Source organism: Scatophagus argus, chromosome 6 (genome assembly GCF_020382885.2).
Source record: "Scatophagus argus isolate fScaArg1 chromosome 6, fScaArg1.pri, whole genome shotgun sequence".
In the NCBI taxonomy this organism is placed as follows: Eukaryota; Metazoa; Chordata; class Actinopteri; family Scatophagidae; genus Scatophagus; species Scatophagus argus.
In genome coordinates, this window is record NC_058498.1 from 17587270 (window position 1) to 17610955 (window position 23686).

General features: G+C 41.3%; 5 protein-coding genes across 7 annotated transcripts in view; 3 read left to right on the top strand and 2 right to left on the bottom strand.

The window, feature by feature from the left end:
* The first annotated feature begins 3228 nt into the window (after positions 1-3228).
* On the top strand, positions 3229-8127 carry tmem221 (transmembrane protein 221). Its single transcript, XM_046391127.1, has 3 exons — positions 3229-3892; positions 5317-5402; positions 6368-8127. The coding sequence occupies exons 1-3, from the start codon at positions 3591-3593 to the stop codon at positions 6901-6903; spliced, it is 924 nt and encodes a 307-aa protein (XP_046247083.1). The 5' UTR covers positions 3229-3590; the 3' UTR covers positions 6904-8127.
* borcs8 (BLOC-1 related complex subunit 8) lies at positions 4645-9861 on the bottom strand. 2 transcript variants are annotated; one of them, XM_046391124.1, is made up of 6 exons: positions 9685-9861; positions 9325-9437; positions 8793-8857; positions 8593-8700; positions 7556-7647; positions 5977-6033 (listed from the first exon to the last, which is right to left on the bottom strand). In XM_046391124.1, exons 1-5 carry the CDS (start codon positions 9719-9721, stop codon positions 7578-7580), a joined length of 393 nt encoding a protein of 130 aa, XP_046247080.1. In that variant the 5' UTR covers positions 9722-9861; the 3' UTR covers positions 5977-6033; positions 7556-7577. The 2 variants fall into 2 exon arrangements, with proteins under 2 accessions (XP_046247081.1, XP_046247080.1); XM_046391125.1 differs by lacking the exon at positions 7556-7647 and having other exon boundaries at positions 4645-6033.
* On the top strand, positions 9369-11764 carry rfxank (regulatory factor X-associated ankyrin-containing protein). Of its 2 annotated transcripts, none has more exons than XM_046391121.1 (9): positions 9369-9648; positions 10209-10313; positions 10505-10615; positions 10736-10801; positions 10913-11013; positions 11096-11221; positions 11343-11409; positions 11503-11583; positions 11685-11764. In XM_046391121.1, exons 2-9 carry the CDS (start codon positions 10214-10216, stop codon positions 11735-11737), a joined length of 705 nt encoding a protein of 234 aa, XP_046247077.1. In that variant the 5' UTR covers positions 9369-9648; positions 10209-10213; the 3' UTR covers positions 11738-11764. The 2 variants fall into 2 exon arrangements, with proteins under 2 accessions (XP_046247077.1, XP_046247076.1); XM_046391120.1 differs by lacking the exon at positions 9369-9648 and adding an exon at positions 9876-10119.
* Positions 11765-11895: 131 nt separating this feature from the next.
* LOC124060317 (nuclear receptor 2C2-associated protein) lies at positions 11896-14225 on the bottom strand. The gene is made up of 5 exons (XM_046391123.1): positions 14069-14225; positions 13773-13863; positions 13191-13296; positions 12963-13030; positions 11896-12506 (listed from the first exon to the last, which is right to left on the bottom strand). The coding sequence occupies exons 1-5, from the start codon at positions 14104-14106 to the stop codon at positions 12384-12386; spliced, it is 426 nt and encodes a 141-aa protein (XP_046247079.1). The 5' UTR covers positions 14107-14225; the 3' UTR covers positions 11896-12383.
* Positions 14195-23686, top strand: part of ncanb (neurocan b) — a 157360-nt gene continuing 147868 nt past the window's right edge. Inside the window, exon 1 of the mRNA XM_046391119.1 lies at positions 14195-14264. The gene's annotated coding sequence lies outside the window, so the exon portion shown is untranslated. The remainder of the gene's footprint in view (positions 14265-23686) is intronic.

Consider the following 23686-nt stretch of genomic DNA (forward strand, 5'->3'; position numbering starts at 1 on the left):
GAGAATAGAAAGCAAGGGGTGTGATCACTGACTACGTGCTTAATGTGTGTGAAAGAATCTGGGCAGACAGAGAGACAAAAGGCTTGATGGAGTGATTCCTAACCTTTTAGTTTAATACAAAACAATGTGTACCTGTGAACACCAATACAACACACAGTTGTATTACAAAGAGAGAGAAAAGGTTGAATAATTTCTTTATCTTGTCCCTTGATAGTAAACTCGTGATTTTAAAGGAAATTTGCATCGATATGAGATTTTTTTTTTCCATCACTTAAAAATCTCACAGCAATTCAAGGTGCTATAAATGTGCACTAAAAAGGTAAGAAAAGAGAGGATTTATGCAGAGGATGTTACTGGATCCTTTAAAGCAGTCAATTACTTCATAGTAACAGAACTAATGTCATTAATTACATCAACTTTCATTCTGAAAGGAAACACTTCATTTCAAGCTCGATGCACATCATGTGCTTTTCAGTAACAGGTTAATAATTAACAACTTCTTGTTGTGCTGTTTTGCAAGCTTCCTAACAAAAGTTTTGTGTTTTGTAAGTTTTTTAAAAAACAAATAATAAAGTTATACAAAATCGTGTTATTCATTAGAGGGCTTTAGGCATCAGGATGGTCTTCTGGCTCAACAGGCTGCCCTGGCACAAGTATAACGGCAGGCTGTTTGCTCAAGTGTCCTCGGACAATTCCCTAAAGATTAATTAAGTGTCATATATCTATATGTTCAGTGTCTCATGATCTGCTCACCGTCTCCCCTGCATCATGGCTCAATTCCGCAGTTCCTATGATTAGATCAGTCAAAATGCATTAATTTGGTTATTAAACAGAACCTTAACTGAGGCTACATGTGAACTGAAACCGTTGATGTAATTTTGTCAACTTCTTTACATACAGACTTGGAAAAAAATTACAGAACACCTAACAGCAGACTATAATACACAAGTTATAGTCTGCTACACACTACACAAGTTACTGTAGTGAAGTAAAAATGACCGGAGTTCAACCAGTCACTCTCTGAGTGTCGCAGCGAACATTTGTATTACATTTTATTATACTGTACTATTATGATTATTATTATTATTACAATATCCAACCGCTGTGCATATAAGATTAAAAGAACCCACAAATTAACCAGGAATACAACTATTATATAAAGTCTTTCCGACTGATTGCTTTTGTCCAAACTGCTGCAAGGTCTGCTGTCTTTATGTGGGTTTGGTTGCTATCCCGGGATGTCACGGATGAAGGTGAATGGGCAAAGGAAATGGAAAAAAGGCTAAAAAGTGCTCAAAAAAGAAGGCTAAGACTCTAATTGCAAACAGGCATACTGACAGTACAATAGTTATACTGTATTTAGTTGTAATCACTGCTCAAGCTGCATTATTGACTATTTTTGGGTTGTGACACAGCATGATCCTAAAAATAATATAGTGGGAATTTATTAGCATGGGCCATCTGTGGAAGTGTGGACAACAACTCTGTTTCTCTCTCACTCACACACTCACACATTGACAAACATGTCAACACACAGACACGATCCCCAAGCGCATCTGATGCAATAGTTAGCAACATCCCTGCAGGCCGCCACAGCCTTTACCTCCAGGATTCACCTGCAGGGGCCTCAACAATCCAACAGAGAATAGCGAAAACCCTGTAAATACACCAAGCCAATCACCTGCAGCTGAGGGGAAATTATACATTTCCTCATTGTGCTCTAATGTATGAAGTATTCTTCATACATTTATTACAGATGTCGTGATAGCTCCATCGAGCTGGAGACAGCATTGCATTGGGGGGCAGCCGTGGCCTAGAGGCTGGAGAAACAGCTTGTGATAGGAGGGCCGCCGGTTCGATTCCCCAACCGGACGGGCAGGAAAAATTTGGGTGTGGTGGAGTGATTAATGAGATGTGTGTCAGGCGCCTGACAGTTGCAGCCCACTGCTCCTGTGTGTGTGTGTGTGTGTGTTTCACTGCATGTAATTTGCTGGGTGTTGCGTGTGTGTTCAACTAAGGATGAGTTAAATGCAGAGGACAAATTCAGTGTGTGTATGTAAAAATATATATACTGCCAATAAAAGCTAATTCTTAATCAGTTCTTAAATATTACTGATGAACACGTAAGGCAAGAGCCACTAAGCAGAAAGCGTAGAGAGGTAAAAGCGCCTTTGAGAACTTTCCGTGTCAAGTCCTTTTTTTTTTTCATTTTCCTGAAACTTCTCACTTCTGCTTTCGACAAGATCAGCCTCAACCCTTTTAGAGCATGTGGTGAGGCTGTCGAATTCAGAAATAGCCTCCCTGGTCAGTGTACATGTGTGAGAGCAATTGTTCACATTGTGTACCTTTATAGCTACACTTATCTACATCTCAACAGAATAAGGGTCACATCTTTAAACCCCCCCACCCCCAACACATACACACCAACCCTTAACCTCTAACAGAACATTAAGGTTTCTGCAACACAGACTTATGTATGTCAAGATGTTTGCCATCCATCTGTGTTATAAGCAAAGTGTACAAATCGTGAATGCAAAATATCAACTCTACTAAATCAGACACATATCGGACAAGTTACTTTTATTGTTACATTGTTGCAATATGCACATAAAAATAAAAGCCAAGGTAACAGTTTAGGTGATTAAAAATAAATGTGTTGTGATAAAAAAAAAAAAGTGCATCCCCGTAAACTGCATGTTTCCATGGTGACCAGTGAAAACCTAATTAGATTCAGAGAATCTGAGGAGCTGGATTTGGAATAAAGGAGGTATTCTACAATGAAGAGGGGCTTGCTAAGGTGGCCGCTGCTGCTGCAGATTCCTCTAAAGCTGGCTCAAATGCTCACCTACCATGTTCTTACTTTGCACAGGGACGGCCGGAGGATGTTTTTTGGACAGTGCATGTCAGTTTTTGCACATTTCATTTGTGTTCAAATCAAATTAAAAAGAGCCATTGTAATGCTTTAATAATTTTAAGAGAATAGCAATATAGCCTACATTAGAAGTAAGTTAATCTCTTAGCCCGTAAGGAGATGTCATTATTCTGTTTTTACATTGGAGTAGGTCCTTGAAAACGCAGCTTTCAGTATAGTTTCTTTTTTCATTTTTTTTTTTTTTGTAGTTGACACCTGATGAAAAGACAGTTTAATTAATTGCAAATGATATGAACTCAGCAGTGGGGTCGCAGTGTTTTAATGTCCTTCGTTCTGTCACGATGTTTTGTGTTTGGTCAGCGAGCTCTGCCTCTCCCAGGAGCACGTCAACGCATTGTTTCCGAGGATCCAAGAGAAAAAGTCCATTGTTGTTGCGAAGTTTTTAATCTGGGGATTTAAAGCACATCACATGCTCAGACTGGGCAGTGGGGCCCTCCACCACAGCAGGCAATCTACTGCAAAAAGAAAAAAAAAATCCACGTCGGGGAGGAAACTATTCATCCCGAAAGGAACTGCGAAACATTTTATACACACTGCAATGCCTGCGCGCTTTCTGGGAGTGTAGGGTCGCCGGAACAGTGTGTTTAAAAAGTCCGACCGGGAAAGGGAAACTGTTTATTCTCTGGAGAAACCTGACCGCTGGACGTTCAGGATAAACATGTCGCTCAAGTACAGCCAGCGGTCTCTGATAGTTCTGTCTTTACTGGGGATTTTATCGGCCATCATGTCAGTTTTATCGGTGATTTTGATTTTCCAGCTCCAGTCTCAACAGGTGGCAGTGAAGGAGTCTCCCCCCTCCACCTCCTCGATCGTACCCGCTCATGTCTGGGCCGTCCTGCTGCCTGTCTCCACGGTTCTCTCTGCTCTGTCCCTCACCCTCCATTTGAGCTCTGTGGTGGTGTGTCTCCTCCACAGCTATTTTTCTACAGAGGTCTGCAGAGGAGAGCAGGATACTGACAGGTATTTTTGCTTGCATGTAACAGAGATCTACTTCCAGTCCCGTCAGCCGCTTCACTCACTGGTATTATGCTGCTGTTGATCCAAAGCGTTCAGAAAAAGATAGTTCCGGTCAGTTCTGATAGGCTGGGTCACGCTTGAAGGTTTACAGTAAAGTGTAGGATTTATACGCACCACTTATGCAGGATAACTACCTTTAAAAGCACGATTTGGTGCGCTTAAAAAAAAAAGGAAAATGACCAAATCTTTCTCTGAAACACACAAAGTTTAATTTCCAAACAATAAAACCCACCCTTGCTTAAGTTCCAGGGGCTTTGCTGCTACATCTTTACTCGGTCTGGTATGACCAGTAGCTTAAGTGGCTAATGTTAGCAAACATGAGAAAATGGCCATAATTGAGCTTACTTATGGAGGTAACGACTACTGATACATGAAAGAGATGAGATGAGGAGTGTTTAAAGTTTGTAAACTTGTTTAAGTGTAATATATGGCCAAGCAAATAAACACTCCTGTGCTAGGTATGCAACACAACAACCCCATAATAAATCCTACCATGGGCATCTGTTTTTAGCACTATTCTGAAAGGAACATTCATTTTATTTTGATTTTTGAGGCTCTACTTGTTAGTGGGAAAAGCAAAATAATTTATAACAACTTCCCAAAGAAGAGAGAAAAAAAAACAAACAAACTACAAAGTTTAACCTCAAATGATACTCCAGATTGAATTGTCTTCCACACAGGTAGCACTCCATTACTCCTATATATGTTGCTATTTTTTATTTGAGTGGAAAATAACATTTAATCTGTTTAGCAGGGGATACATTTATGCACTAGCCCACACAATCATCTTTACTTGTTCTGTTAGTGACCCACAGTGAAGTTTCTTTAAAAGAAAACATAGTTTCAGAAGCATAAAAGGGCCTTCCTTGTGTGTCAGAGTGCAAAGGCCCGTGCTGCGACATTGCTGATCGACCCCCACCTCTCAGCCCCTATGAATCCCGTCTAAACAATGGCCTTCCTCTCATTATGCACCCAGCACACAGCCTCTAGCTGGCCCTTTCCCACGTCGTTTTACAAATCCAACAACATACCCCGGGACCTTCCAACTAACAGAGGGGGCATTCCAAAAAAATGGGAATAATAATAAGCTTTACAAAATGACCAGCACTTAAACATACACAGATCATAACAGTTCTGATAATATGAACTTAACATGGGAAAAATGAAAAAGAGGATCAAGAAAGGTTTGATTGGATAGCAAAAAAGTGTATTTAACTGAACCAAAAGAAAATACTCAACACAGAAATTCTGTTGCGTTGCATTAAGATCGTCTTCATTGATGCACTGGTGAGAAAACTACAGTAGCAGTGTTGAAGTGAAAACTTTTCTGATGCATGACACTGAACAAATGACATTTGCTTCCACAGAGCAGACTGGTTTCTTTTAGACAGCAGAGCTGTACGACATGTGGCTATTGGACTCTTCTGCCTGGGCGTTTCTGTCTATTTGGCAGGTAAGAACAACAGTACAAAATAAGATTATTTTGTAAGGTTCTGGATTTCCTTTTTAAGAACATGTTGCCTAATCTGGCATGTACAGATATTTGATCCTGAAATACAGGTTAGAAATCAGGCATTCGCTGTTGTCCCCTGCACATACATTTATGTTTTCCTTGGGTAAGCGTGTTAAGCTTTTACAATGTGAATGTTTTAGTCTTCAAGCTTTAACAACAAACTCACAAAGACCTGAAAAATTACTGTCCAAAACATTGGCTTTGCAATGGATTTTCAACAGCAGAGGCAAAACCAGCACGGCTGCTTTCTCTCGGGTCTGTCCAGCGAGTCTGAGAGAACAATGCATTCTTTGAGCAGCGTCCATGACTTAAGTGTTTTTAATGCTGAACCTGGCAGCGCTGTGGTGCACTGTTCCACCAAGCGGCTTGTACTGTGGGGTCACTGGAGGTGTTCGCTCCATTGTGATGAGGAGGTGTCATCCTTAGGACCCTCCCACTTTCAGCCTTAATCAAGAGGTAGGAAAGCAAGGGACTGTAGAGGCAACACCACCAGCCCAGGACGCCACGTCACATCCCGGAGGTGTGCCTTTCTCCCCCTTCCTTTAGCATGCCTGATTCCATAGTCCTTTTCCTGGAGATGAACAATAGAACAACTCAGCTGAGAACACCTACCGTTTATATGACATTTCAACAAAATTAAATACAATTTGTCAAGCAATTGCTGTGGTGTGGAAAACATAACGTAGGAATACAAATGAAGCAAAAAGAAAAAAAAAACTAGCAGCAAACTAGCAAAGATTAACAATAACAACCTCATCTTCAAGGTCTTTGTTTAAATTTAAGTTAAATTTACTCCATTACAGACGAGCCAAACAGCATATTTATTATGAGTATTATTTGAGTATTATTATTATTATAAACAGTGTTTCTGTGTACATATATTCTCTGTTTCTTTTCCTTGGCAGCCATGTCCATTTTTATGCTCCTGATATTTGAGGTGGAGACAGGCATCGCAAGTGCTTGTGTACTCTCCTCGGGGATCGTAATTCTACTGGTCATTGTGATCCACTCTCTGGTCAGAGCTTCCCATAGTTCAAAGCAATATCACGGTGACCATCTCGACACCCTCTACCAGAACGACCACGGCAGCAGCAGTACACCTGTCTCCCGACCCTGCGAGCTCAAAATTGGAGTGGACAAACCGCGGATGCACCGCAGTCAGTCTCACCTCCAGCATCCGATCTCATACCCTCACGGCAGCAACCCGAGGCAGCGAGAACAGCACCAGCAGTACTCTCCGGCTGGAGGCTCCCAAGGCCACGCTAGCGATAAAGACGGTTACAGCAGTGGTGGCAGTTGTCCCAGAATGCACAGGACCCTGTCTACTGAATCTGGTTTACTGCAGGCCCAGGCTAAACCCTGGAATGGGGTCAACAATGAGATGAGGAGTGTCCTTGCACGCAAGTCTGGGATTTCTGCAAAAGACTCTACTCTCGTGTGACGTGAAGGAAGCCGAGCTTGTGGTTAAAGACACTGATTAGAAAGACACACTGGGATGATCATCCCAAACAGATGTAGAACTGTCAAGCTGTACCCTTTCACACTCTGCGTGTTTATGCTGACTGACTGAAAACCACACAGCTCAGAGATTTAAAAAACAAAACAAAAACAAAAACATAAACAAGTTGTCACTTTTATCAACTTATTGCTCTAGCTTGAACTATAAAGCATTTTTAATTTGATTTGAAAATACAGAGCACAACTTTTGTATAATTTGTAGTGTTTTGTATGAATGAACGTGATTTAAATCGTATTATATACACCAATGCCAAGTTGACCAAGTATCAATGCTGCAAATTTATAGCTTTCATTGTAATAATGTAAATACTTTAATCTGCTGTATATTGTGGCCTTTTGTCAAATATTTGTGCATAATTTGCTGATGTGTTTTGTTAAGTGTTGTTAAAAGCTATTTCATATCAACTTCAAATTAATTAATTTGAGAAAACACACTAAAGTTTCAAAGTAGGATGTTTTTCAAGGCATCAATAAGAAGGCAAAAACTTTAAATGACATTCCATTAATTTCTGAGAGAGACTGAGTCAAAATACTGGCCTGAATGTGCTTCTATCTTGCCTGGAGGAACCACTAACCTTGGACACCTCTGTCCAGAGGTCATGAGGAAGTAGATGGGGCATGTGGAGCAGAGACAAGGGGACTGGGACAGGGGGTCACATCATGTAAGCTTCATGCAGGTTTCAGTGGGAAGCAAAAAAAAAAGACAAAAGGCACAGATAAAAGACAAAATAAAATAAAACAAGAAGCTCCCATTAACCACAAAGAGTTCAGAATAGGACTGATCAATATTTTGCAGTTACTGGGGGTATAAATTGGCAGAAACTGAAAGAAAAAAGTTAAATTAGCTGATGTCCCAAAATATTAACTGATACAAATGAGGAATTAAATGTAAAACAAACCAACACAAAGCTAAAAGATGAACAAATGTGTCATGTGGAGCAAAGAATCAATACAAGCAGTACAAAACAGACACTGGGGGTGTCCGGGGGGAGGGGTCACATTCTATAATATTCTGATTTGTTCAAATATTGACAATAATTATGTCAATGACTGTATTTGATTTGGAAAAATAACTGTGTATGAAAACCAACTCCAATGACTACTGTCCCTCTTCCAAATCATTAAAACACTGCTGATGAATGGCAAAGTGAGAAACATGCTTATATTACCTGATGTGTGGACTTTTTAAGGGATGTGTTTTTCTTACTGCTGTCATAGAATTAAAATATCTCAACATCAAATATCTTTTATCCATAGGCTCTGCATTTGCTAAAAGTTTCCAAATTTGAAGAACTGACTTAAAGTCAAGTGACTCTCACTATTAAACAGTGCTGGAGCAGCTATAAGCATGTGTTGCTTATGGAAGAGTCGACTTAGCCACTGAGAATGAACTTTTCAGCTGAACAGATGTTTGTATAGGTCTAATTTGCACATTTTATTTAGGTTTTTTTTTCTTTTAAAGGGGGTGGTGGTGAACAAAGCAGACATTATTCCAAGAAACCACAGCAAAAGGGGAAGGACAAGAGAACAGTGATGCTCCTGTCTGATGAGCAGATGAGCAGATGAGCAATAACGCCAAGACAAAGAAGATAATCTCACTGCTGCCTCCTACCTGCGTCCTTGAGAGTTGCTAATCTGTTCCTTCGAGCTGATGGCTTGACGAAGGAGGGTGTCGATGTTTTTGAAATACATGCTGCTATTCGTCATGCTCTTCACTGCGCTGCAAAAACCAGCAGATCAGTGAAAGAGTTAACGGTTGAAACAGTGAGATTCTGCAAATATGCAGGTGAAAGCCTCCTCTCATCCTCTCACCTGCATGCATACTCAACAGAGTAGATGGCTCCTTGGCTCTGCTCCTCCCAGCTCTGCATGTCAGTCTGTACGAAAAACGGCATAAATACAAGCATTAAATATTTGGAACGAGGAGTCTAACGTGGTGCCAGCATTGTGCTGTTTGTGTGTGTACAAAGTTTACTTAATCAAGTGTCAGTCAAACACAGAATCACACAATCTGCTCTGATAACGCTCAGCCACCCGATATGAAAGTGGGTGAAAACAAACCCAAAGACTTTTGAAGCTTGAGAAGAGAGGCTTCAAAAGTAATAACGTCAAGGGAAAATAATATGAAGAAACACAGGCTACAGAGGACCTTTTTTTAAAACCATTATATTATATAACTCAGTTTTAAGACATTTACTCATTCCGACCTGTGAAGGCACAAATCTTTAGTGTGTCGTATGAACACACCGTGCTTTGGATGACAGAATAAGGATAGTTATCTGTTTCTAAATACACATTTTCCTTTCAGGGGATACATTGACTTGTTTGACACAGGCTGAAGTACCTTGTGCTGCACCAGCTCAGGCAGAGACCTTCTGACGTGTTCCTGCAGTCTGTAAAGAGCCACCGACGGCTCGTTAGCCAGGACGTACATGCTCTCCGTGAATTTGTCAGTCACTGAAAAATTAAAGTACAGACGAATTCACAGAATTACACGACCTGTGTTAGAAAAATATTTTTGAGGGATGAGGGAAATGAGGAAAACATCGCACAACACAGGGCATGGACAAAAGGCGACGTAAACGCAACACCACGACAGCGTTAGCTTAGCGGCTACCGTGAGCTAACAGCTCTCATCTCAGCTGCAGTCTGGCAAGGCAACAATGAGGTTAGTTATATGCTGATTTACTAAGTTGATGTTTACCTCGTCTGACTTTCAGATGCATCTCTTGGTCCTCCATGATTAAAAAAATGTTCAAACTGATATTAACGCAATGTAGCCACACGCTATTTGTGTCGGTTGTGTCAGCTGACTCGCCTCTTCCGTATTTTTGTTGTCATGTGTTACACGACAATATTCCGGACTGAAATACCGATTTTTTAAAAAAATAGTTCTTCCTTTCTAGACCACGAAATGTTGTGATGCGTTGCGTGGGTTGAATCAAACGTGTTTTCATTTCTTTCGTTGAAACAATTGATCATTTCAATAGCTAATCAACTGAGCGATGAGTAATGTATCTTTGTACACCTCGACGGCCAGCAAGATTCATCGTGTGATTTGAAATGACTTACTTTCAGTTCTCCCTAAAGGAAGTTGGCGCTAATTAGACTGTGAGGCTGCATGTCGCAAGTGGACAATGTAATTTGCTTTATGACCTCGTTTTGGCTACTTTATTCTTGATGTCGGTACCACATTGTTAAGTAGTTGATGTGTTGTTTTTATTTCAGTGATCATGGAAGCCGGAGGTGATGGAGAGGTTGCAGATGGCCAAAATACTCAGTCATCTAACGCTAATGTTGGTTCTTCCGAGTCCAGAGATGAGAGGTCCAATGGTAACTTAGACGTGCTTTTTACAATTTATCTTTTAATTGACCTTTAATATATGTGATCGCTTTCTTGACATCGTTTCTCTTATTCTGTGTGACTTCTGCGGTCACCCGATGTTTGCAGCCTGATAATAATTAATTGAATAGTGAATGTCTTGCTTACACTGACATGGCTGTGGTTCATCTAAATGGGCCAGTGTCTCCAGAGAACATGGATGTGGATGAAGAGGGTTTGTTCAAACACTCCACCACGCTGACCAACAAGCAGCGTGGGAATGAGGTTACAGTGCGTCCTGCAACATTAGATTGTAAGTACTGGCAAGGATGCTCTGATGGCAGAAGAGCTTACACAATGGTGTGTCAGAAAAGCAATCTGGTATTTTCATGGTCTTGAGCACGTGAGGTTAGTAAGACTTTATTTCCACCAGCTCTGTCCATACACCAGTTGGCAGCTCAAGGCGAGGTTTCACAAGTGGCTGCACACCTGAGTAAAGGTGAGAAATTCGAAGAAATGTCACCGTAAGACAGCAAGTAGTATAAAATTTCTCTGGCGTTAAATTGTACAAAACTCCCACTGATGTGCTATGGCCTGTTTTATTTTGCAGACAGCTCGCTGCTCAGCAGGCAGGATGAACGGGGCTTCACGCCTCTCATGTGGGCAGCAGCGTTTGGAGAGAAAGCAGTGGTAGATTTTCTCCTGGAGAAGGTTAGAGATAAACAAGTGCTGTCAGGAGAGACGCGCGTAAGCTCATTAATGCTCATTAACGTTTATGGGATTTTTGTTTTAGGGTGCAGACCCCAAAACAATTGCGAGGGAGCGAGAGAGCGCCCTGACACTGGCCAGCTCTGGGGGTTATGTGGACATTGTTGAATCTCTTCTCAGACATGGAGTAGACATTAACACCTATGACTGGGTACAGGATGACTTCCTGTCACACATGCCAAAACACATTATTAAAAATGACCAAAAAAAGTCTATTAAGCATTTAAATATAACTACAATGTGATTTTTTTTGTTCTGTCTTTCGATCTCAGAATGGTGGGACTCCTCTTCTTTATGCTGTACGAGGGAACCACATCAAATGTGTAGAGGCTCTCTTAGGTACATTGCATTTCTATATTGTAAAATCATGATAAATTCTGGCAAATTCACTTTGAATGCTTCATTAATTGCTGTTACTATACTCTCTTGCAGCCAATGGGGCTGACATGACCATTGAGTCTGACTCTGGGTACAGTCCCATGGCCCTGGCTGTTGCCCTTGGACACAAAAAGAGTACGTGTTTTCTTCTTATACCTGACAAATGCATTTCCCTTTTATAAGAGGCTACTGTAAAATGTTTTGCTGAAATAACGTTTTAATTTCTTGTTTTCCAGTTCAGAAAGTGTTGGAGGACCATATTCTGAAACTCTACAAGCCTCCAACATGACAGTAGTTAAAAAAAAACCAAAACAAACCAAAAAACCCAGATAGGACAGTCTGACACTGTTGATCTCAGCTCTATATCCAGTCCTCACTGGTGGTGAGATAACAACAAGTCACTGTAACAGACCAATATGCAGAGATATTTACACTGAGTAAACTGCATTTATTATTTTTTTAAACTGTTTATTTCATTTGTATGCATTGCTTTGTATGCATTATAGTATAGAAAAACATTGTACAAATGAGGACTAAAATGTGACAGTTGTGCAGTGGTATTATTTTGTTTGGCTGAAGGGCAGTAAAAAGTTTTAATAAGAATGTATTTTTATACTGTGTGTTTCAGTGGAAAGGCGCTTCAACTCAAAGGCACAATACAAGTTTAGAGAGAGTGATAACATATATGACATATAATCGCAGGAACCCCATTAAATCTACAGTTAAACTCAGACTCGGACGTTTCGCCAAGCTCTCTGTGTCTGAGTGACCAAGTGGAAGATGCCTGAAAGCATCCATACCAAAAAAGGCCACATTCACATCAGCTCATGAGGTGGCAGTACAGATGACATGTTTCCCAAGTGCCACCACACCGTCCTGCATCCTGTACTTTACTCAGGGTCATTTCCTCTCTCACGAGAGGATTAAAAAAATGGTCATGAGGCTTTTTCCCCCAGGACGTCCAAGGAATAAACAATAATTCTCCCAAAAAAGTCGGCACTATTCTCAAACATTATTTTTACTTTGTCCACTACAGGGGCCTCCTGTATGGGAAAGCTGTGGGTGTGGAGTTAAGAACAAGATAAGCACAGAATTAATGAAAAGCATGTCCAGGAAAATATTATCCGATACTTATTATGAACCACCTACAACAGTAACAGCAAACACACCGTGTTCATAGAGTGACAGGTGCAGCTTCAGCTGCTGTGAGAACCCTGAGGTACACTAAATTCTTGTATTAAAGCAGAATTGCCTTTAGTCTTGTATTAACCTTCTGTTCAAGTAAATGGTGCTGGAATACCAACATCTGATAAGTAGTTCAGTCCAGCCTAAAGCTTATTTATGGTGCACGTCAACCTTGGTTGTAAGCTATAATTAACACATTAACGGATTGTATAATATTTATAATAACCTTGGCAATTACAGGTAGATAATGTTGTGTTATTGAAAATATAAGGTGCTGTCCATCAAATCTCCAGTGTGATCAAATTCTGCATCGCAAGACTGAAGGATATCTGAAGAGAGTTGTCATCCTCTGGATAAAAATGGCTGATAACTGTGAAGTCTCCCTCTTTTGGACATCCTGCAGAAAGCACAAGTGAAGCATCATTTATCTTATATTGTTGCACCTAATGTCTCACGTGCAATAGGAGACACTAAAATGAGAAGGTGGTGAATAATCACTTCAGGAAACAGCCTGTGCCTGAGGCTTACAGTAGGAAAATGTAATCTCTGAGTTTTACCTTCTAGTCTGCATGTTTTTGCTGAGAAGCCTCCTTGGAACTGGACCTTTAACTCTGAGACCTTGACAGGCTGGGGGAACTCCAGGATCACCCACTGACATTCACCCTGTCAAAGACATTGTTGAACCCTCGGGTGCCTTTGAGTATGTCTGTAAGGGTCAACTTCATTCATACTGGAAAATTAACAAATAACACTCAAAACAGCCCGCATGCATAATAAAAGCACGCTGGTTTTGGGTGTGCTGTTGATATAGCTGCAACAGGACTGCAAAACACAACAGCAAATTGTGGATGGTGGTGAGACAGATTCAGCAAAGGCTCAGAAAAATAACCTTAACAGCTAAATTATTGGTGGCATTTAAGCAGAGACCGAGCGAGTCGCCATTGCAGTTTGAGTACTATCATTGCCTACTATACACTGTTAAGTTTGGTGATTTTGTTTGTATTACAAGAATATACTTTGACAATAACTAGTGCATTCTGTATAGCAAGGCTGCCCCAAGTAAGACCTGCCAGATAAAACCCCCTCATAAGTTTAATTAAATAAATAAATAAAAAGCTGGGGCACAGCTGGAGTTTTACCTGGTCTGAATTCCAGCAGGTCTCTTCATTGCAGTCAAACATGTACTTCTTTCCATACTGCTTCACATCTCTGTTAAGGACTGAACTCACCCTGAAATCGGAGAGACAGAATTACAGCTGTTGGTTTGTTGTACACGCCTGTTAGCTAATACGAGGTTAATAAACAAAAAAAAGAGAGCAGAACATGTGTAAAAATAAAGTGGTTTCACAATATACTAATGAGTGACAAACACCATGCTTAAAATGGCTGTCTTCACGAATAAACGCCATTCACTTACAGCTGTTCTAGCGTTTACCTGCTCTGAATTTCACTGCAGATCAATGAAGACGCCATGTCAAATTTTTAGATCACCAGCTGCCGTCAAGCGACGTGGCCGCACGCTGCTTTTTTACGGCAGTGACTTTCATGGGTTGCTGTATCTCTTCTCGCCACTAGATGGAAGTCGCGTTCCGTCAAAATATTGGCAGCAGTTGCTGGCACCCTGACTCAAGGTAAAGTCTTTATCTCCGTTTGCGGCCCCGATACCGTAGAATTGATAATTTAATGTATGAAACATTAAACTTAATCTGCCTTATATTTAGTCTGTGCGCTCGGTAGACTGACCGGGCCAATGAGTTGCCGCGTACTGCTCTTCATCTTGTTTGTACCTGCACGCCTCCCTTTTGTCTTCAGTAAGGTCAGGGAGATAAGAATCGATTAGGAAGAGAGAACTAAAGGCACTGGGCCGAACTAAAGGTGAATCGATTAGCTAGCCGATTGTAACCTTCACACCAAACATATAGAACAACAGAAAACATGGTTTAAAATGTTACACGTGTGTTAAGATAATGTTGTTGTGGATTGACAGCAGATTGGTTAAAAACAACCAATACCAGCGTGAGCTTTACTACCTTTGTTAGTGAGCATATTCCAGTATCACTCGTACATAACCAGGGACGCAGTAATACAGCAGTGTAAAGGGTGTGTGTGTGTGTGTGTGTGTGTGTGTGTGTGTGTGTGTGTGTGTGTGTGTGAGCGAGGAAGAGAGCCTGTATTTGGCACATGGCTTATTGCAGATGGAGAACTCCTGCTGAGGTTTTGTCACAGTGCCCCCTCACTGCAGATAATCAATAGGTCTGAAATACAAAACCTGATGAAACCCAGCCTCCGTGAAAATTGTGCGGGGGGCTGGGGAGGGCGACTGGGTTTGAACACACACTCCTTTACCCCTTCTACAGTCAGCACCACACACACACACTAATTTTGAACCATTCTAAGATTTTGTGAGCCTTGCACTTGTATTACAGTGTTGTTTCACACCGCGGGTTTTGCAGCGCCTTGTCAGGTAGTTGAGATTGAGTATAAATGGTGACTGAAAGGAGCTGTAATATTTGTTCTGTGTCATAGCTGTGAATGACTGTGATGTACATGACTGTGAGTTTTGTAGAATTGTTAATCAGAAACGCTGGCTCAAAAATTTAATTGACCAGGTTCTGGTTTATGTTCATTTTGGGCTGCCAATTGGCCAGTGTGCCCATGTAGGCTAACATTATTGAATGATGAGCTGACGTGAACTGACAAAATGTTGTCTGCTGACACCATTAAGGCCCCAGAAATAAGCGTGCGTCGCAAAGTGTGCACATTCTCACCATTGTCTCCAAAACTGTTTTGTTTTCACGTTGAAAAGCTGCTTTTGTTTGCGTTGTCATTCTGACGTCTCACAGTCAACTTTGTCACAATGAAACATTTCTGGCCTTTCTTGCTCACTGAGCTTGTTAGAGGATTATCTTCACCTCCAACACTGATACGGCTTAAATCCTCATGTTCCCTCAGCCCTCTTTGTCACTCTTTCTCCACAGCATCTGTTGCTTTCTGAGTTTTTGTCACCTCTGTTTCTGGGCTATGTCCCAAGAGGTGGGATTGGTGATTAAAACATTTTGGACAGCTGGCTTTTTGGTCTCCCTGCAGTGACTGACCTTTCATGCTATATGTTTCACTGTTGTAACTTAGGTTGCATATATAACCTGCAGCCTTTCACATCAGTATGTTTAATTTTTATACCTCACCGACTAAGCGCTTTGAGTGACTAGTATTGCTGTTTAGGTTTAAGGTTTACCATTTCTGTCAACTCAGACTCAGTCATGCCATCAATTTTCCCAGTGCATTTGCTCATTCTGACTTACAAAGAGCCTCTACCAAATGATAGAGCATGTTTATTTATTATCAACAAAGCTTTGTTATTCAGTTTTTTTTTTTAAACAGCTTTATCACAAGCGATCAGGACAAGAGATTGCACGTAATGTTCCCTTTAATGCAGCCTTGGGAGAACATGGAGCTGTCTGTGTGATCAGAAAATGTTTTCATGATGGATGAGCAGTGAGAAGCACTAGAAAAATCTTTCTGTTCAAGGCAAGGCCTCAGAACGTGCTATTGTGGCAGCTGTGTGAGCTTTTTTAGCTCAGCACCAACAAAGTCTGATGTAATGATAAGCATTTAGGCTACACGATCTCCAGCTCACCTCCAGCAAACCTCTCTAGCCTTGACAACAGAATCACGTTCGCTCTTGACAGATACATTCCTTATTTTTTATTCATTATAATAGTTAGTTCTTCTTGAGGGAAGCACTTCAGTGTTAGAAATCAATTTCTCTCCTGTATCTCCCTTGTTTGCAATTTCAGTGCAATTCCTTGGCTGCCAATGTTATTGAAAGTAAGATTTTGTTTTATTATTCACAGATACTTGAAGAAAAACAATATGTGTCTCCTGGGTGTTTCGACAGTTCAGGCAAACTATCAAGATTCACAATTCATTAAAAAGGTCCAGTAATGGTTCATAGCAGTAGCATTTTGGAGAATAAACCTGACTGCGAAGGATTCTTGGATTTAAACTGAGGCTATAAACGGAGGTGATAGAGACAAACAGCTGTAGCACTGGGCCACCTGAAATGGCGGTGTGGGTGACTTGACCACATCGAGAGGTAAATAAGCAGATGCTTCGGGAGGTAAAACAGTCACTGTGGTCTATTACAGAGTTTATGAGCTCTGGGCACTTGTGCAGATTGTCTTAATGAGTTGGGTGATTAATGCTTGCGCTGCTGTCAGCGTAGGGACACAGCACTACAGCGCATCGAGCTGATCCCTTTTGGTCCACTTGATAAGCCGACTGCACTGACTCTGTGACATTACTGAACTCCTTTTTGTAGCTCAGTGTGATTAAAGAAGGTAAAGCTGAAACTTTCAGTTGGTGTGAAAATAGGAGGTATGTTCACTGGTGGTGTTGAGGCTGAAGAAAATGGACCTGAAACTTCTGAAGTTTGGTTGTTGGAAGTTGTTTCTATTACATTTGTCATTTGTAGGGCACATCAGAAGCTCATGATAACTGCAGTTAATGATTAAACACAAGCTCGGCTGCCTGAAGCCACAGACAGCATCCTCTGTAAATTGGGTAGAGTATGTCGGAAATTAGAATGACACGATGCCCCGTTTTGGTCGTAAATCATTTAGTTTAGGAAGACAACAGTTGGTGTTCTTTGGGGTCCAACTAATTTTACTAAATCAGGAAATGGGCAGAAACGTGAGGCACATCTGTCGACTGCTGCAGCAATTAACACAGGATCTTGAGTCTCGGTGCAGTTTTCTGGCAGAGCATCTCCATGTTGAAATTTTCTGCTCCAGTTTTGAGTGAGGTTCTCTAATTAAATCATTAAAAAGCAGAGCATTTGCACAATATGCTCCGCTGCCTTCATTACAAAGCACGATGACTTGTAATTTATTCACTCACAATGAGGGGAGCATCAGATTTGATTCGACGTCTGGAGCTCTGTTTGTGTGAACACGGAGAGAGTTCGCTTTCTGGGTTTTGTGTTGTTCTTCCAGGCAGTGTAGAGGTGGACACGCATGCTTTCACAGCTTTAAATTAATGTAAGATTGATGGATGACTGGAGGATAATGGAACTTTGGGATTACTTACTGGGATTACTTTGCTGCTGGAATTGTAAGGAGAATATATTGGAAATGTGTTTGTGTGGACACAAATAATACGAGGTGACAAGCAAATGCACCAAAAATTTCAAGTATTGCTTTAAATTATTCAGAAGTTATTTGCTAAGGCAAGATACAGCAACTTAATACTCAATGTGCCTGAAGACAGTAGGCTATAATGCAGACGTGTACCCACTTCTATACTGTATCGCTGAACACAGCAGGTAAGAACTGCAATTCTTTTGTTCCCCCGGGCTTTGCATCCCTGACTATGTGTAACATTGCGATGGGCAGGATTTATGAAGTGTGGCTGCTTCCACTTCATGCTCCAGCAGTCAGAATCCCTGTTTGCTCATGATGGGGTTGGAGGCCCACAGGATTCGCGTCGCTCACCCTTCTCAGCCTGCAGCCGCACAACCACAACCGCATGCCCGGCTTTTGATATCTGAGCTCAGGAAATGGGCTTGTGGTAATGAGTGGAGCACTAGTGGGCATCCACTGGAGACTGCAGCGTAAGGAGAAGCTAGAGCGTATCATTTTATGGGGAGGTCACAGGGCTTTGTCATGAGAACAGCAGGGGATCTAATGGTTGAGGTTTCACTTGAATGCTCGTGCTATAAACAAAGCTGTAGACTTTCTTTTGTTTTAAGAAGGCAATGCCTACTAGTGTCACTTAAGACATGTAAGTGGTGTGAGATTGATATACATTTTTTGTTCTTTGATGTATTACACGTTGTTCTTTTCACCTTTGTGTAGCTGTCTGGATGAAGAGGTGGAGCACTAATCCTTACACTCTGTATTCCAGCAGGCTAACCCAGCTGCATTCATGACCCCACCTCCCGTCCTCTTTGTCTTACTTTATTCACACCTTGTGAACACGAGAAGCCAAGCGTTAGAGCAACACTTCACAGATTCTCCTCCTCCTTCTCCACCTCCTCCTCCTCCCCCCTCTCCTCCCTCTCCTCCCTGCTCTCTCAGCAGTACTTGGTGTCAGATGAGGCAGAAAACCTGTAAGTCTAACTTTATTTACCTGCTGCAGCTTAGTGCTTTGCTGTGATTAGAATCCAGGTTTACCGCTTTGAGAAGCTGAATCAGATTGTTAACAGCCTCTGCTTTCACCACAATGCAGTGTACAGTGATGCACCTGTCCTAGCAGCACCCTGAGGCTCATTATTTTCTTTTTTATTCACTCATTTTACATCCCTGAAAGTATTTTCTGTTTTGTTATACTGTGGAAGACATCATAGGAAGAAAGATGCAAACTATGTGTGTGAGAGAAAAACAGGCTCATATTCACATAAGAAGGTGAAGGCTGTTGGCAACTACTGCAGAACCCTTTGGTCTCGAGATGCAGCATACAGCAGCAACTCGATAGAAATTAATTTAGTCATGCTGAAAAGACCCACACACTTTCTTCTTCACCGCTGGTGTGTTCTTGTAAAGCTGTACTTATCAATATTCCTATATAAACAGTGGGAAGTGTATACTACTAAGTGTATTAGTGCCTTTCAGCTTTTTGTTTTGATTTTTCGGTCTGTAACTTTACTGATTCGATTTACTTTCACCACATTCATCACCTTCATTTCCAGAATCAGTAGACAGCTGTTTTCAGCAAAAAATATCTGATATTTACACTACTTGCCTAACATCAAGCAGCAGAAGCAGCAGCAACTAGCGAGTGAAGCAGCAAAACAGCAAGATATTTACCTCGGGAGTCAGTGCCGACCCTAACAAAGAGAAAAGAAAAGCGTGACAAGTGAGTTAAAAACAAGAGCTTGAGAAAATGGGGTGACATTTAAAGGTCTGTACTCAGTATATAATACTGTATATGTTATAGATATCTTTTGCAGTAATCACACCACATATAGTAAATTAAAAAAAATTGAAAGAATAAATCTCATACTGTTGTGAACAGATAGCACAAGTGTTGAGTTTTTCCTCCATTTACCTTTACTTCTTATTTCACTGTGATTTACTTAAAATACCGAGTGGAAAATGAGTTAATGTTTTTCAGGCACACTGCTGTTGTGGTGGTGGTGTGGCTGTGATGGTGCAGACACTTGAACATGCAGTACTGCCTTGTTTATCATGACAAATTGTTTCTACAGCTATTTAAAAGGATGGCACCTTCAATTAGGAGCTCTCATTCTCATTACAGCATGTTATTTTTTTTCCTGGTTGGACAGACAGCAGCGGTGAGCGCGTGCTGTGTGCTGGGATTTTTTTGGTGTGCAGGTGTGTGTATGCAGTCAGTGGGGTCAAGTGTGTTGGATTGACAGGTGTTTGCACAGGGATGTGTTATTGGGAGTGTCGGGTAGGTTGTTATGCTATAGAAGAGAGCAGTCAGGGGATGTATGTGCACAGTTGTCTCTGTCTGCACGTTGATGGGGTTAGATGTACTGTTTTGCTTGCACAGCACAGTGTATGTATGTTGAAGTGTTTGGTTGCTGTCGGACTGTCTGCCTCTAATCTGTGCAGACAGCTTTGTAATTGGAGCATTGGATGAAGGGGGCGGGGGGGCAGCTGATGGTGCACCCACAGTCTGAAAGATGGAGAAATAATAGAGGTGAGTGTGGGTGTTGGGGGTGGGTCCAGAGAGATGTGGGGGAGTGGTTGAGTTTGTGGGTACATGGACTGGTGCGGCACAAGTCCTGGGGGATAGGGGTACTTGGTCCGTCACTGAGGCAACAGCATCATTGTCTGGGTCGATTCACTCGACCCCCGCCTGTTCACCCACTCAATCTGGTCAAAACCAATTGAGTGCCCTTTTTGAATGGATTCCAGTGGCAGCCATAAAAGCCTGCCCGATTTTCATTTCAATGCATTTCAAACGCATTTCAAACAGTTTCACTTTCAATTCCCTCCCATCATGGGCCCCACCATAATGTGGTCCTCTCTTCTGGTCCTGGCCTCTTCCTCTGAGTACACCCACTGCACAGGAGATGAACTCACCAGACAGGTGCCATACCGCTCAGAATGACAATTTGCCTTTTGGAAATCAGCCTCTGGCTCCATTGTGTTCCCTGAAATTGAGTTAGCCCATCAGCAGACACTCAACAACTCCCTCCTGTCCCCTCCTCCCACCTCCTCCTCTCTTTCTCTCCACTCTGTCTCTGTCAGGTCCTTTAACGTTAAAGCCAGCAGTGGAGAGTGCTTCCATTTGAATGTGCTCATGAAAGAAGCACATTTTAAATTGGAGGAGCATTTCATATTATGCAGCTGTTAGGGAGATGTGTGTGATAAAGGTTATAATAAAAAGACTGGAACATATGCAAGTGAGAAAGCAGCAGTATTTATTTTCATGTGCATGAACGACTTTTTGTATGATACCAGTTAGACAGATCAGACTGGAAAACACATAGCCATCCTCCTGCAAAAAGAAGAAGAATTACACCACTTTAAAAAATAATTAAGCCCCAGCAGTGTTTCCAGAGTCTCCTGAAGCAGCCACCCAGTGCATCTACGGCTGACCAGCAGCTGACTAACTCTTGCAACATTATTTATGATCAGGTCAGTATGCAGAAATCTGCTAGTTGGCCAACACAGGCAGTCCTTGGTCAGGCCTAATTAACTCAAATGAGCAAAAGAGTTATCCATCAACAGAAGTGGTTGACAGATCCATCCATCTCAGTATTGCACAGAAAGCACGACTAACCTAGTTATTGTTGCAGTGAGGCTTACGGTGGTGCAGTGATGGCAGGAAGTGCAGAAGCAGCAATTCAAACGAGCTCGCTGATTCGCCTGGTAGAACTTGTTTGCACACACTTGAGGCTTTTACATTAGACATGGTTTTTTGTAAAACACTTACTGTGTATCTGATTACCAAACGATGACAGGAAAGCACACCACATAAAATTGATATGGCTATTAGATGTCACATTAAAGGCTTTGTATCTCTGTTTGCAACGACAGGTCAGCTTGTTTAACTGAATTGTGCTGCTGTCACTCATTACAAGGCAGAGTAGAGAGTTTATTCTGTGGTGCAATCTTTGATCACACGCCTCATTTACACAATGTGAAGATGCAAATGGCCTTTGTGATGATACTGAAAAGGGTTTTCTTGAGGAAACTTAGGTATTTCTTTAACTCAGTGAACACATTGATTCTGATGTAGATTGTAAGTCTGTGGAGCTCAGTTGAAGTCAGCTCTAATCAATTTCCAGGTCAGTCATATGAAAGCACATGTACACATGATTATATATTCTACTAAATACATACTGCGTTATGCTGCATCTCTCCAACATTCACTGCTCTTGCATGATTCTCGATTGTTTTATTTGATGTGATTCTGCTCCTCCCGCTAAGTGGGAACCTGTGTTTTAAGGGTTTTTTCTAAAGTCAGCTTTTTAAATAAGCATGGAAGAGGATTTATGAGTGCTGACATCAAAAGGGTCAGGACTAGAAAACTGTCATCCAGAATGTGAGTGGAAATTAGCTAGGAGGGAGTGTGGCATATTGTCTACTGCTCAAGTGTGTGCGTGTGTGTGTAAGTGCATGTGCGTGCATGGTGGTTATGCACAGAATCTCTTCTCCTTGTGTTGAATCCAGTTGGCTGCCCATTGTAAAATATGCTGTCAAAATATTGTTGTGATGGTTTGAATCTCCTTCATAATGTATGTGTGTGCTCTTCCTCGTTACATACCTGAGCAGTGTATCTTAGCACACTAACTCTGCTGTACTAGAATCAGAGTTTTCCATTAATTTATGGTTTAAAGAGAATTTTATTTTATACATTCATTAGAGATTTGAGAGACTGGAGAAAATAAGGGGACAGAGATGGGGAATGACATCATGCAACAAAGGTTGATCAGCCTTGATCAGCTGCAGGTCACTTCTTTGAACCCCTACAACACACGAGACCCTCCAGTATACTTTATTTAAAACAATACTGAGAGTACCCAGCCACACGAGTGACTCTCTGAGGCTAATGTTTGACATCAGCATGTTAGCATTGTCATTGTTAACCTTGTTATATTAGCATGTTACATACAAAGTCAGTATGGTCAAACCAGTACTTACTGAGACATTTCTGTGGTGGACCAACCAACTGACCAATCAGCCGACAGGAAAACATGGCCAGCACTATGGCTAATGAAAATGTATTCCTTTCTATTCGCACAGCCGACAAAATTTTGCAAAAGCCACAGAGTTAGGTGTGTCCATCATATTCAGTCTATTGAAAGAAAAGAATTTTAAAGCTATTTTACACAAACATAAATATTGATCTTATTGGGGCTTTGGACACAGTTAATGGATTTACAGATTTACTCTCGATGACTAATAATTGTTAGATTATTAGTGTTGAAATCATTAGGCGATGAATTACTGACACTGCGAAACGCCAAGCACATGCGACAGGGGAAGACATAGTAAGCCAGCTAACTGGTCCAACTGCAAGAAGTCTAGTTTAGCATCTGTCTTGCAGCCTTATATTTCATCAAGATCTGCAAACTACTAAAAGCCAGTCAGTCATTCTCTCTATTTCTCTCCGTTGCCCATCAGTTGAATCAAATGTTCCTTCAAAATGATTTTGAAGCTGGCATTTAAGGGTAAAATCGTTACATAATGTTCTTTTAAAGCTCGGGTTGGCAAAGCTGGGGAGACTAGCAAGTGAAGCTAGATTACGAAACTATTCATCCTAAGAAAAAGCGAACCTCCTCCCTTCAGGCCTCCCTCCACGCTCATTGCTTTAATGCACTGACTGCCCTGTGGTTTCATGCTGGGAGACCTATGTGAGCAGCAGGTTCGCCATGTTCATCACGCTCTCTTAGCTTTTTTTAGTCTAGATTATACAAAAATAGACCATTCTGTTAAATGCCACAGTCATAGTCCCGTAGTTATCTCAGTCTGTAAAGGTTATAATTTAAACTTTAATTTCTTACTTTTTTCTGACATTTTATGGGCTAAATAATTAATCGAAGCCAATCAAAAAAAGTAACTGACAGGGAAAGCCT

Coding starts and splice junctions, on each gene's coding strand:
- borcs8 (XM_046391124.1), bottom strand. CDS start 9,721: ATGGAGGACCAAGAGATGCATCTGAAAGTCAGACGAG. Junction 8,858..9,324: donor CTGAGCTGGTGCAGCACAAG/GTACTTCAGCCT, acceptor TTTTTCGTACAG/ACTGACATGCAGAGCTGGGA. Junction 7,648..8,592: donor AGCAACTCTCAAGGACGCAG/GTAGGAGGCAGC, acceptor ACCTGCATGAAG/CTTACATGATGTGACCCCCT.
- rfxank (XM_046391121.1), top strand. CDS start 10,214: ATGGAAGCCGGAGGTGATGGAGAGGTTGCAGATGGCCAAAATACTCAG. Junction 10,314..10,504: donor CAGAGATGAGAGGTCCAATG/GTAACTTAGACG, acceptor TAAATGGGCCAG/TGTCTCCAGAGAACATGGAT. Junction 10,802..10,912: donor GGCTGCACACCTGAGTAAAG/GTGAGAAATTCG, acceptor TTTATTTTGCAG/ACAGCTCGCTGCTCAGCAGG.
- tmem221 (XM_046391127.1), top strand. CDS start 3,591: ATGTCGCTCAAGTACAGCCAGCGGTCTCTGATAGTTCTGTCTTTACTG. Junction 3,893..5,316: donor GGAGAGCAGGATACTGACAG/GTATTTTTGCTT, acceptor TTGCTTCCACAG/AGCAGACTGGTTTCTTTTAG. Junction 5,403..6,367: donor CGTTTCTGTCTATTTGGCAG/GTAAGAACAACA, acceptor TTTCCTTGGCAG/CCATGTCCATTTTTATGCTC.
- LOC124060317 (XM_046391123.1), bottom strand. CDS start 14,106: ATGGCGTCTTCATTGATCTGCAGTGAAATTCAGAGCAG. Junction 13,864..14,068: donor TGCAGTGAAATTCAGAGCAG/GTAAACGCTAGA, acceptor CTCCGATTTCAG/GGTGAGTTCAGTCCTTAACA. Junction 12,507..12,962: donor AGGATGACAACTCTCTTCAG/ATATCCTTCAGT, acceptor CTCCACACCCAC/AGCTTTCCCATACAGGAGGC.